The sequence below is a fragment of the Phalacrocorax carbo genome, chromosome 6, assembly GCF_963921805.1.
Source record: "Phalacrocorax carbo chromosome 6, bPhaCar2.1, whole genome shotgun sequence".
Taxonomy (NCBI): Eukaryota; Metazoa; Chordata; class Aves; order Suliformes; family Phalacrocoracidae; genus Phalacrocorax; species Phalacrocorax carbo.
Genome location: NC_087518.1, coordinates 3,112,696 through 3,125,105, shown reverse-complemented (window position 1 = coordinate 3,125,105; position 12,410 = coordinate 3,112,696). Strand labels below are relative to the sequence as shown.

The 12,410-nt window shown below is 43.8% G+C and overlaps 1 protein-coding gene across 3 annotated transcripts in view; it reads left to right on the top strand.

Moving 5' to 3' along the window:
* The window catches only part of LOC104047469 (contactin-4), a 353,961-nt gene that overhangs the window by 308,089 nt on the left and 33,462 nt on the right, over positions 1 to 12,410 (top strand). For all 3 annotated transcript variants that reach the window (XM_064453439.1, XM_064453440.1, XM_064453438.1), the window contains one exon: positions 4,704 to 4,831. In XM_064453439.1, coding sequence (XP_064309509.1) covers positions 4,704 to 4,831 — 128 coding nt within the window. The remainder of the gene's footprint in view (positions 1 to 4,703; positions 4,832 to 12,410) is intronic.

Here is a 12,410-nt window from a genome sequence, read left to right as displayed (position 1 = left end):
GCATATGTTACTGCCTGAGAAATATTTATCTGCTCCTGGGTGAGCTACATGAATCAGATCTATTGTGCTCGATTCGGGGTGGGAGGGAAGGTAACCTGCTGGATAGGCGACTGAACAGAGGTGGCAGATGTATCATGAGCTGAAAAATAAGCGCTAATAGATCAGACCAAAATGATTATGCACTGCTATTTTTCCTCATACTGCTCCAGGTCTGCCTGGCCTCTTCCATTTCCAGCAGCTGCTTGGAGACACTAGGCAAGTTAGCATTGCTGTGCTGGTCCAGGCAGCTGGCCGTGCTGATGTGGCCACGATGCCAAGGTGGGTCCTTTCTAGGTAGCTTGGGTGTCTGAATAGCAGCAGAGCTCTGCGCAGCTGTAGCACGCGCTTAGATATTTTTCATCCATAAAGATGCATCTTCCTCCTTCACGTGCTTTCCAAGGTTCACAGCAAGCAAATAGACAGATGCCTTCAGACGCTTCCATTCCTGCAGAGCTGGCAAAGGACACACAGTTGTCGGGCATGCAGCATCGACAAGAAGCGGCTGTGGAAACTGTGTGCCTATCAGTTTTGGGAAAGGCTTCTTTAGGGTAATGCAAAGTGTTCAGCTTGCAACTTTTTATATTTGCTGCTGCAGTGGCAAAAAAAAAAAAACTGGGCAAGGAAGGCTAGAGAGGAATGTTTTCAGCATTTTTAAAGGTCCTTTGTCCCCAGAAGAGTTTTGATCAAAATACTGACAAGGTCAGCTCTTTCTGGGGTAGAACCCAAAGCTTCGGTTTAGGAAACAAACAATCCTTTTATCTCCTAATTTCAGATGTGTCTCTGCTCTCTGCGGACCTGAAATCTCCAGCTGACAACACGGACCAACAGATTCTCTCTTACAAATGCTATGTTTAAAATAGATGACCTTTCTTTATATAAGGATGGCAAGCTATCTTATATCATCTTTTTTTTCAAATGGATACTTTTATCTTCTTTGCTTTTTCTCCGATATTAGCAGTGACCATGAGCCAGGTTATCAGTAGAGCAGTTGCATTAACCTGTACAAGAAGAGATTTACGTTTTTCATTGTTACCACCGTTGTGGTTAATAGTAGCAGGGAACCCAAAACGTTCAATAGCAAGTCAACAGCTCATTTTTTGAGTTTGTAGTGGTTTAAAGAGGTGCATACTCAGCAACCAGCTCTCTGTTCTGAAGTAATACGCATGTTTCTTGGAAATGTGGGTTATTTTTATGTCTTCCCAGGCATGTCATTAGAAAACATTCTGGGGGTGTATTTCAGAAGAGGAAGAGAGCATACTGAACAGTGCTTCATTTAATTTGAACTTTGTGTCTTGAAAGAACTTTTTCAACCAAACTGCTAAAAGTGGTTGATGCAGGGATGTTTGCTTTCAAGCCAATTAGCAGTTTGAGAACCCTCAGTGCCTGAAATGAGCCTCTCCTCTCATTTAATATAGACATGGCTGCAAAGAAAATTTGTGAATGAGCAAAATCGGTGAAAGCCCTTCGTACTTTCTCAACAAACTGTAACAAATTTCAAAGTGTTAAAATAATTACTTGTTAACTTCCAACACGTTGGATTCAAATTAGAGGACAAAACATTCAGTGTAGAAAAGCACCATCAGCAAAAAGAGCCACATAACCATAAGGTCTCTTAGTCAGTGAGTCACAGTAAGGTTTTAATGGTCTGATTTATTAAAAAAAAAAACAAAACAACAGTTAACTTGCACAATTATCTGTTAGTTTTAATGCTGGTCATTTACAGGATTGCGCAGCGAATTACTTAGTTACCAGATGAGAATTAAACATGCCTGGAGACTCTCCAAGGATTGGGTTTGCAGAACTTGGTGCAAGTCCTACCTGAACTCTTTGCAGCATGTTACCAGAGTTAAAAGATACCCGTGCGCTCAAATTGTAAAGCCAGCCATCCGTGGCTTTCAGCAAGAGATCACAGAATCACAGAATCCCAGGCTGGAAGGGACCTCAGGGATCATCTATCTGGTCCAACCTTTCTGGGAAGAGCACAGTCTAGACAAGACGGCCCAGCACCCTGTCCAGACAACTCTTAAAGGTGTCCAACGTGGCTGAGCCAACCCCTTCCCTGGGGAGATTATTCCCGTGGTGACTGTCCTCACTGTGAAAAATTTCCCATGGAAGGAAATAAAGCCAGCACTAGCTCCCTGAGATGTGCCAGAGCCAATGGTGGATGGACTGTCCTCATCCAAAGGTTGTATTTAGAGCAATCCACTCCACATTAACCATAAACTAATTTTACATTAGGAATAAAGACAACTTCGAAGGAAACCAATAGCATGAGAAAGACAGAGACAGAAAAAGCATTATAATTTGAAATTAAAGCTGGCTTCGTCAACTGACACAATCAAAATGATCTATGGAAGTGGTTATCCAGTAAATAGGATTCAACCATATGGCTAAAAACAAAAATAAATTAAAATAGAATCTCAACTGTACAGAAATAGTCTAAAACATCACTTTATTTCTTGGGTTGCAAAAATGCTGAGGGAGTGAGTGCAGAGTCTGGCAGGGGCAGCGCCGGAGCCGGGTGGTCCTTCTTTTGCTGGAGCATATTGCTGAGCTTGTTCTGTCGTTTATATTGATTTGAATTTTAATGCATGCCAAGGGCACCTTCAGCTTTCAGAAAGGCACTCTTGTTTCCGAAGACCTGAAATTGGTAACAGCAGTAAATAATTCCTTGGGAGCTCCTGGTGCTGCCACTGCCCAGGCTCCTGCACTGGAGGCCAGCGTGGCAAGTCCTGTGCTCCAGCGCACATTTAATGTAATACGTGCATTGATTTGTGCCAGCATAGTAGTGAAGATAAGAGACAAGTAGCTATATACTACTCTCTTCCAATTATTGAGCTGGAGCAACTGCTACAGAAGCAAATATATGGCACTGGACTCCTGCAAAAATAAATTACAGTGGTGAATGTTACTGACGGCAACAATTTGGAGACCTATAAGCCAGTTGAGAAACTTCTATTAATATCACCGCTAGTGATGTGTGAAATATAACCTCTGTCCCTGGTTGCTGCCAGCTGGCCTGCATGTTGTTGTGCTGCTGCAAGAGCAGGTCAGGGAGAGGCTAGCCAGGACGGAGATCCGGTGGCTGCTGCCGGAGCATCTTGTACCATCTTCCTCCTCCTCGCTCGGTACCGTTGTTGTAAAGACACTCAAACCTTCCCGTTTTTCGAAGCAGGCCTATGCATGTGGACCGAGCAGCCTGTGTGTGCCCATCAAGAGAGCGTGGCACGACAAAAAGCAGCCGCACTGCCTCCCTTGGGCGAGACGATTATCTCCCGAGTCCCGCTGGAGACCATGTCAGCCCAGCGGCTGCAGCTGGCCAGAGCCTGGGGAGCCCCACGGCTGGCGTGGGCAGATCTCCTTCGCGCCTGTGTTCACGCCTTGTCTCACCGCCGGTGCTTGATTCAGCTGCCTCAGTGCTATCCCATGGCTGCAAGAAAAGGCTCCTGCAGATTCGTGCCGTCTGTTTCTTAAAGTCTTCTCAGGTGGGAAGTGCCATCGGAGCACTTCTGCAATGGTGCAAGTGTTGTTTGCTGAGTTTCTTTCCTCCTAATTTCTTAATCCAGTTGCGCAGAGCTTGATTGGCGTTAAGGATGCAGGAAGGCTTCTTCGTTTTCTTTCAAATTAGTTAAATTGGGAAATAATTGAGCAGGGGAAGGCAGGAATTAATACAAGATTCTCAATGCAGGTCTGAAAGTGGCTGAAGGGGAGAAAGCAGATTGTGCTGCCAGACATGATACGGAGCAGACAGCCAAGTATTTTGCTAAAAGAGGTGATATGAGACTGGGAGAAAGGTTTTTCTGGAGTCTCCTTAGATTATGCCTCCACAGGGCACGAGTCATTCATGTTTTGATGAGATTTACTGGGCAGGGCCAGGTTTTCTGTTTTGACTGACATAGAGCAGAAAAAAAATGAAGAAACAGAACAGAATGGAACAGGAGGCAAAGGTAACTGTGAGAACAAGGCAAGCCTGAAGTGCAGCCCTCGTGCAAGCGGAGGGGCTGGGGATCACCCCAGGAATTGACGTGCCATCCCCGCCCTCCTCCCGCCGTCCAAGAGACGTGCACTGCCGCAGATAACAACAGTTTTGACAGGGAGTACGTATGTGAGGAGGGGATGGGAATGAAATAGGATTTATTTTTTTTTTTTAACCTGCAAATACAACTGCGGATAAGCCCCGCGGGCTGAGTTATACTGCAGGTGGAGAGTGCGGAGGGGAAGCTTGGCAGCGTGGTACCCTTGCTGAAAAGCCATCAGCCGGCTTCAAAAAAAAGCACCAATAAAACACCTGCTTCATTGCATCTGTTCGGCAGAAGCTTTTACATTGTTAAGCAGCGAGCGTGGGCATTTTTAGATGGAGCCTGTGTACCACATGTTGCAAGGGTTGTCATGGTGAGTGCTGAATATCAAAGTACAGACACGTGTAAAACCTACACAAGCTGCTGGTGTGTAAATTAAAGTTGCCCTCAAGTAAAAACACAGAAAACTCATGTACATGATGCATTCAGTATTTATGAACTGTGTCCTGAGAGATTCCTGTCAGCTAAACTCCCTCTGTAACAGGCAACTGACTGTTGTTCAAACCATCAATAATTAATGCAGACTCGAAAGAGTTTTATGGTAACTTAAGAAATACACAACTTCTGTGTCTGCTGCCTTTCCAGAATCACTGTTTTGGACAACGGGAGCCTCCGGATTGTCAATGTCACCAAATCCGACGCGGGAAGTTACACCTGCGTGGCCACAAACCACTTCGGGACAGCGAGCAGCACGGGCAGCTTGGTTGTGAAAGGTAATTGCAATTTTTATTGCATAGGACTGATACTCCGTTTTAGTGTCTAAGAGCGTCCCAAGCAGCCCCATGCATGCTGCACCTTCCCCTTCGATGCTGACGCAAGCGGAGCCCGGGGGGATTAAAGTGTCTTTTGCGTCTCGGAGACCTGCCGAGCCGCGTGGGTCAGAGACAACGTTAAGAGCAAGAAGCTGACGGATGGTGCTTACAGCAACCTAATGCATTTGTTTTCACGTGTAGTTTAAAATTATACTGCAAACGATATGGGAATTGTAATACACAGCCAGGTCCCTGGTCCATAGCGTTGAATGACTCGTTTTTAGCAATGGCCAGTAATCGTGTGTGAGAAATATTTGCTGTCGCCGCAGCCAGCTGTGTCCTAAGATTCAATTTTGCAAAGGACATGCATAAAGCCATGGCGCACCCATGGAGAAATGTTGCCCTCGGCGTGCTGAGATTAGGTGGTGTCCTTTAAAAACACGTCTTATCTAGTTCAACTTCATTTATTCTTGTTACTCCTAAAGTTCTATTATCTTTTTGAAAACCTTCTGAACTCTTTAATAGATCTTGTCTTGTTGCAGAGTGCTGCAAGGGGTTCACCTTTGCGATTCAGTGTCATAATTTTTGAAAAGATGCACAAAGTCTGATGTAATTTCATTATGTTTTATCCAGGGCTGAATTTCTGCATTTCAGGAATTCAAAGCGTTTACTCATGCGTGTTCAGAATTTTTTTGTCAAATATTTTTTTTCAAAGGCCAAAGCTATAACATTTGACAAAAATGTTTAAAGTAATATTTTGATGAACAATGAGGGACACTGACAAATGTCTTAAATTCAATTTTGCCTGCTTATGAGCAGTCCAATGTCTGATGAATTATTATAGGTGATAAATATAAAGATTATTACACTTATAATCACTCTCCATCTCCTTCTTATTTAGGGAAAAACCTATATTGGGTAACGAATGAGGAAAGATTGATTACAAAGCAATAAATCAATCACAAAACTCTAATGCTGTCAGTTTTAATTCTCCCATATATTGGCATTGATGAATAGCGTTCGGTTAGAGGATCTCCCAATCTATTATTTTTATGGTATATAGGGAATACTTTAAAATGTTTCAATGCAAGTTTTAATTTGTGGTTTTTACAGTCGGAGCACATTTCAGCAAGCAGCGTCAGGATCAGGCAAGCGCTGAGAAAGCTGGCGAGCGCCCGCCGTAGTTACGAGCTGTGGGCGACAGTGGTACAGCAGCCGGTTTTTCTCAGAGCAGAGTGTTTGCCTCTGCCTTAGCTGTCCAGTGGGGAACTTATAGTTCCATGGGATGTTCCTGGGGTTGTGCTCAACGGCACCTGGGCCTTCTGCTTCCCTTACGCCAAGGGGCTGACGGTGCAGCCCCAGCGTGGAGGGCTGCCTTATCCCTTCACGTCTCCTACAGGTATTTATTGTAAAAGGGACGCTGTGACATACTGACACCAAGAGTTCTTTGTTCTTCAGGTCTGGAGTTGATCTGAACAGCTTGTATGGCATTTGCCCATGCCTACGTCGCTCCCTGCAAACAAAAACAGAGACGAGTGAGGATCAGCATTAGATCTCTGTATGAGCTGACTCTGCCTTTTTGTAATCTGTGATGTCCTAAGGAGGCACCCACAGCAAAGAGCTAAGAAAGTGAGGCTCAGGGAAAATGAGTGTAAAAAAGACCTTGTCTATTATTAAAAGGGTCGATCAGCTATTGCCTGCCACAGCGCAAAACTGGAGAGCGAAATGGTAAACACAGCCCAAACATCCTTCCCTGGGCTCCGCGGGGACCGCGGGAGGGTGGCGCGGGCTCACGGCAGGAGGCACCGGCTTTTCAGCTGTGGGCTGGGCATGGCATGGCTGAGGTCACCCTGGTTTTCCGAGCGCTGCGAGGCACGAAGGGGGTTGAATCGGGGTCTGCAGTTCAGGGACCACTTGTACCACCGTAAAAAAGCCAGTAGTTGAAAATTGGACTGTGTTTCATTTCTGTTATCGGAGAGTCATGCTTCTGTAATTCATGGCTTATGCTTTCTTCCTCGCGGTACCCACAGAATAGCCCCTAACTCCGAGCACAATAGTCAGCAGTTATTGTACCTGATCTTTGGGTTCACGTGGTTTACAAATCACTTTTCTTTGCGGTAAGGTTATAAAGGATTAGCAAGTACTTTTTTCTCCCTCAGTGCTCCGTTTTAACTCGATTCCATTAGCATTAATGGGAGCGACACATGTGCATGAAGCAGAGAATACACTCTTAAGCCCAGGATGGGGATATTAACAACAAACTGAGAAATGCAATTTCAAAGTCCATCCCATAAAAAAGTAAAAAAGAGCAGAAACTATTCTGAACTCCAAATGAACTGTGTAAAATACTGTCTTTTATACTGAAATGCTTGAATTTCTCTGCCCTAAGTAAAACACTGGCAAGTTTTGACAGAAATATGACTGAATACCTTATTTTAACTCAGTTTTGCGGTGCACAAAAAGACTAATTTATCAGCTGATGAGTTTTTTGACCTTAAGATATGCTTATATTCTTTTCTAACTCATCTTATGTCACTGAGGAAAAAACTGTGAAGGTCAATAGACATTTTTTCTAACCTTCCTGTGTTCTTCCATTAATATTGCAGGTTCTTTTTTTATTTTTAATTTTCTTTCTCTCTCAGAGATGCCGACAGTGTCAAAGACAGTGTAGGCAAGGATGGGAAGAGGAGGACAATATCTGTTACGCCAGAACCAAGGAGCTCAAAATAAATCTCTGGCAAACAACCAGAGAGGGATGAATAAATATTCATATTATGCATGAGTAGACAGCTTAAAAAATATGAAATTCTGACGGGTGCCCACAGGGCTGCGTATTAACATGCCGTTGTCAGAGCTGGGGAACCTCGGTGGTTTTCCAAACCAGTGGGATTGTGGTTTGGGTTTGTTCTGTCGGTTGGCGCTAAACGAGAACGACTATGGCCCGCGAGACCTGAAATCTTGCAAACTTGCATTACGGTTTGACCTTTGAATTAAAAAGCAGGACCGAGTTTGTAAGGGTACAGGCGACTCCTGCAGACAGTGTTCAGAGCTATGTAAAACATGGCATGTGTTTACATGTAGTACATAAATATTCATTTCCATCTTTCTTTTTCCATTTTTTCCTATACTTGAGGCTAAATGTTCAGTTCTTCCAACACACAGAAGGTCTAGAGACTTTCTCAGTACTGGGGGATTAAACGGCAAATAGTGTAAGCAGGCGCAGACTGTACGCTGTGGGGATTTTTGTATTTAACGCAGTGATGTAAATTGGCTAATACAGCAGCAGCTCTGAAATAGGAAACCAATTTCAGGACATTGCCATAATAGTTCTGAGTTCAGGAAGCACGAGGAGAGGCTCCTCGCGCCAACATCCCAGCTTGTGCAATGGCTAAACCCCGGTGAAGTTTCTCTGGCAGCATTAGGCACGGAAGAAGCAGCACGAACGAGCTAATGGCGGGAAGGCAGATGACAATAGCGTATCGCCACCGTTTCTCTCACAGGATGAGAAAAAATCTTTGTCAGGCAGCTTGTTTCCCAGGAGATACACCGAATATCTCGATGAGCCTGTGGCCAGCTTTGCTTTTGTGGCGTTGGAGGAGAGTGGGTCGTGGCGCTCACCGTAGCCATGTGTGGCTGCTTCTCACACGTCTGCTTTCCTTTTGGTCGTGTTCTGAGCTATAAATCTTCCTCTATATAAATATATATATTTATATAAATTTTATGTAAATTTATATAAAAATCTATCTATAAATCTACTCATTCAGCTTGACTCCGCAGCCTGTAGCTTCACGGTGTGGTCCTTCGTCATTTCCAAGTAGGCAGGAGCGATGTGCCGCGCTCCGGCAGACGAGCGGATGCGCAGGGGAGCGGGGCTGCTGCTGCGTCCGTACTGGGAGCTGTGGGTGTGGAACTGGCCACGGAGGAGCGGTGGCAGGCATTGTCCTGCAGCGGAGATGCTCTCGGCTTTCAAAGCACTCCAGCCTGCCAGAAACTGGCTTTTCATACCATTTATTAGCCAGTTGCCTTTGATTGCAGACCAGGATGATCCAGGCCTTTCCAGTCCCCTTATTGCAGTGGTTTAACAGGCAGAAACAGCGTGTGAACGCTTGGTAGAGTCTGTACGTTTCTGTTCTCGTCGGGCGGTACAGCAACTCCGGTCACGTTGTTGCATCTCTGAAAGGGCAAGTTCCGATGGCTTTATTTGCTTGTTTCATTATGATGCACCTTTAACATTTTCCTACTGCCATTAGCTCGTCTCGTTTGGACTGTCAGGGGAGGGCTCAAGGCAGTAAAAGCAAGAGAACTTTTGTTAGCTGGTATCCGTGTCACTCTAGCAGAAAAAGAATACAAAGATAATGTCAGGAGGTTATTTTTTTCTCATGCCTGTATAGACTGATAGTCCTAATTTTGTCCAGCACAGTGATCCAAATTATTTTCTGTAAAACTGCATATTTCCCGCTCTAAGCCTATTCCTTTGTCTGAACGTCGAATGGGTGTATTGCTCTTAAAATTGCAATGATTAATTAAATACTGTAAATTCTGGCCCATTATTGAGGAACTTTTCAGAGGCTTCAGATGTTACTGCCATTAAACCTGCAATTCTTACTGTGTTATTCTAGTCTTTCAAAAGTAGCTGGGCTCGTCGTTCAGGGGCAGCGCTGCGCTGCCCAGCCTGCACCCAGCATTCGCGCTCTGTGCAAACAGCGTCATGGGATGCGATGGCCTTCCTGGCCCTTCTGGCCATCCGTGGTTGTCACCGTTTCGACGTCGCTTGATCAGTATTGAACTGTGTTCTTTGGAAAACGTGTCGTGCTTGCCTCGTATCCATGGGGCTAGAGTGGACTTATACTGCTCTGGATTGTCTTAGTAGATCAGGAGTAACCATTCTTTCACCTTCAGAGATCACGAATATTATGCTGCCCATAAAGAACTGAAGAGAGTTTAGTTCTCCAGCTCCACAGGTGTGTGCCCGTGGAGAGACATCGCGCCCTAATGACCGACCATCTGTCCGCTAGCGCATGTTTCAGAAGTTTTGGGTTGAACGTGGCCGATAAAGCATGGTGCAGGGTTTCTTTAAGTCATTTGTGGCTTAATTTCCACGTAATACAGTAAGCTGGTATGTGCTAACGAGCACATGTGCAATCAAACAGAACTGCTTATGCTTCCTTTTCTATTTGTTCGTAATGTTCTTCGGCTGGGCTGAGGTGACTTTGATACCTTCGTACCCATCAGCCTTCTGAAGCTGAACGGCGCAGAGGCTGGTCGCAGGGGCGTGTGCGCCAGCAGTGCTCATCGTGAAACACCGGCTATTGCATTTCACAGGAGCACAGTTTCAGTCATTTGTAGTTCATTTTATCTTTGAAGACATCATCATAACTCCCCGTAATTGTGTTAAAGGCAACTTAGTGTAATGCCTTCAGTTTGATTTTTTTTTAATCTAGTATTTGTTTATAAACTTAAGGGTCTAGACAGACTTTTGAATTAATCCCATGTTTATGTTATAGTAGTCTAAAGAATAAAACTCAGAAAATAGATCAAAATCAGATGGAGACTCATATCGTCAGAATATCCCTCATGGGTTTTCAGAGAATTATTTTATTCTTTTGGAAATGTTTACACATTACCATGATTCTGATTTTTTTTTTGTTGGATACTCATAAACTCAACCCAGAGTGACCATCCAGAGCATTATCGTACGAGTTTTAGATGACAGTTGTGGCTTCCTTACAAAATTATTTCCATCCTTAGGAAGGTGTGTGTGTCTATTTATATCTTGGTTTATACTTAATTTATTTCCGTTATCACAGGCACTGATTCTGCATAACAGAGCCAGTATTGCTGACTCTGTTCTTTACCATCTGCTTTAGCTTCAGTGCCAGCCTTAAATCTAAAGCTATGGCCATTTGCACCACCAAGATCAGCAAATGCTGGGCTTGCCTACAACCAAGCTCGTTCTCAAATAGTGCCATTACTGACTCCATCAATAAAAAAAGGTGGTGTTTAATAAACCTGATCTTTTTCTTAGTCAAAAATACATATGGCTTTGTTGAAATAAATCTACTGACCTCTGCGGAGGCGTTGGGTGCATTAACAAAGCGTCCCTCCTTGTTAGGCTGTACTCAGATCTGGCTACAGAGGAATTCTGTAGCGGTTTTGCTTTGCAGTTGTGCAAAACGCCAATCTTTCAGCAAGGAGCGTGTGTGTTTTCGTGAGTGTCCTTTTTGGGTTTTTTTCCTTCCATCAGCTAATACAAATAACTGCAGGGCCAGGAATTTTACAAGCTGTTCTCAACTATCTCCTGGCTGCTTCTGAGCCACTGGGATATCAATTGCTTGGGGTGGAGGTTTGACTTTTTTCCCAAGAGGGAGAGGAAGCCATACATTAAGATGTTATGTTTTTTACTCTAACCAGGGGAAAAATACAGCAGATACTTACCCGTTGACCCATTTAAGCACTCTCCACATTACCAGAAACCCTCTCTATACCTCCCTGATTTTTCCCCCCTCAGATACATTGCTGCTTCTTTGCTCATATGGAAAGCTGTCCCAGAAAGCTATTGCAGGCTTTTCCCATACCATCCGTCCATATGTCGTGGGTTTAGTGGTTAGTCATTCTGAAACGTGAATAGCCCCATCATCACTCTTTCTGAGGTCGGTCTTGATCTAGCAGTGTTTAAGGTCATGCAAGGTCTTTATTCTTCTTTCCTCACGCTTCAACTCAATCTAATTTAAATTCGTGTTGGTTATGCCTCAGCCTTTAAGAAGGGACCTGGTTAATGACACCTGGTGTTGAAAGCACAAAATATAATTTCAAAAAGAGAGGTAGAGTTTAAAGTAATAATCCCAGAGCAGCACTTTAGGGCTGTTCATATTTTATGGGCTTTTTATAATTACGCTGGATAGCACACGAGGTGTGTGTCTGGCTGGTATCAAAGCCAAGATGTTCTGCACTTACCAAAGGCACAGAACTCTGAAAAAGGCAAAAGAAGTTTTATTATTGTTAAAGGGTTTTTTAGTAGTTGCTGGACACAGTTTTTGTACGTAATCCAGACATGAATGACCACCCCTTATCAGGCTTAACACATTGTTTTAAAAAAGTTCAGGGAGAAAAAGCCAATTTAGAGTACAAACTGTTGTTCTCCAGAATCTCTAAATCAGGGTTTTATAGGCAAAAAAGAGCCATAGAGATATGTAAGCACTGATTTATTTGTGAGTACATGTTGCTGTATGTTCACGTTTAGGAAATAAAGCATTTTTTAAGTTTGAAAATCTTTTCTTGACTTCTAACTCACAACCAGTAGCAAATGCTTGATTTTAACAATTGACAATGAAAGCAATAATCTTTGGCTGTAAAATTGCGAAGGAATCTATTCAGCTCTAATTGGACTATTTCCACCAACACCAATTATTTCTAGGACACAATTAAGGGTCTTTTGCTAGGTTTAAATAAAATTATGACCCAAAGCAGTGCATGAAAAGCACAATTATAAATGAGAGAGCTGTGCATCCGCTGTCTCTACTCCTCCCTCCCCTCAACCGCG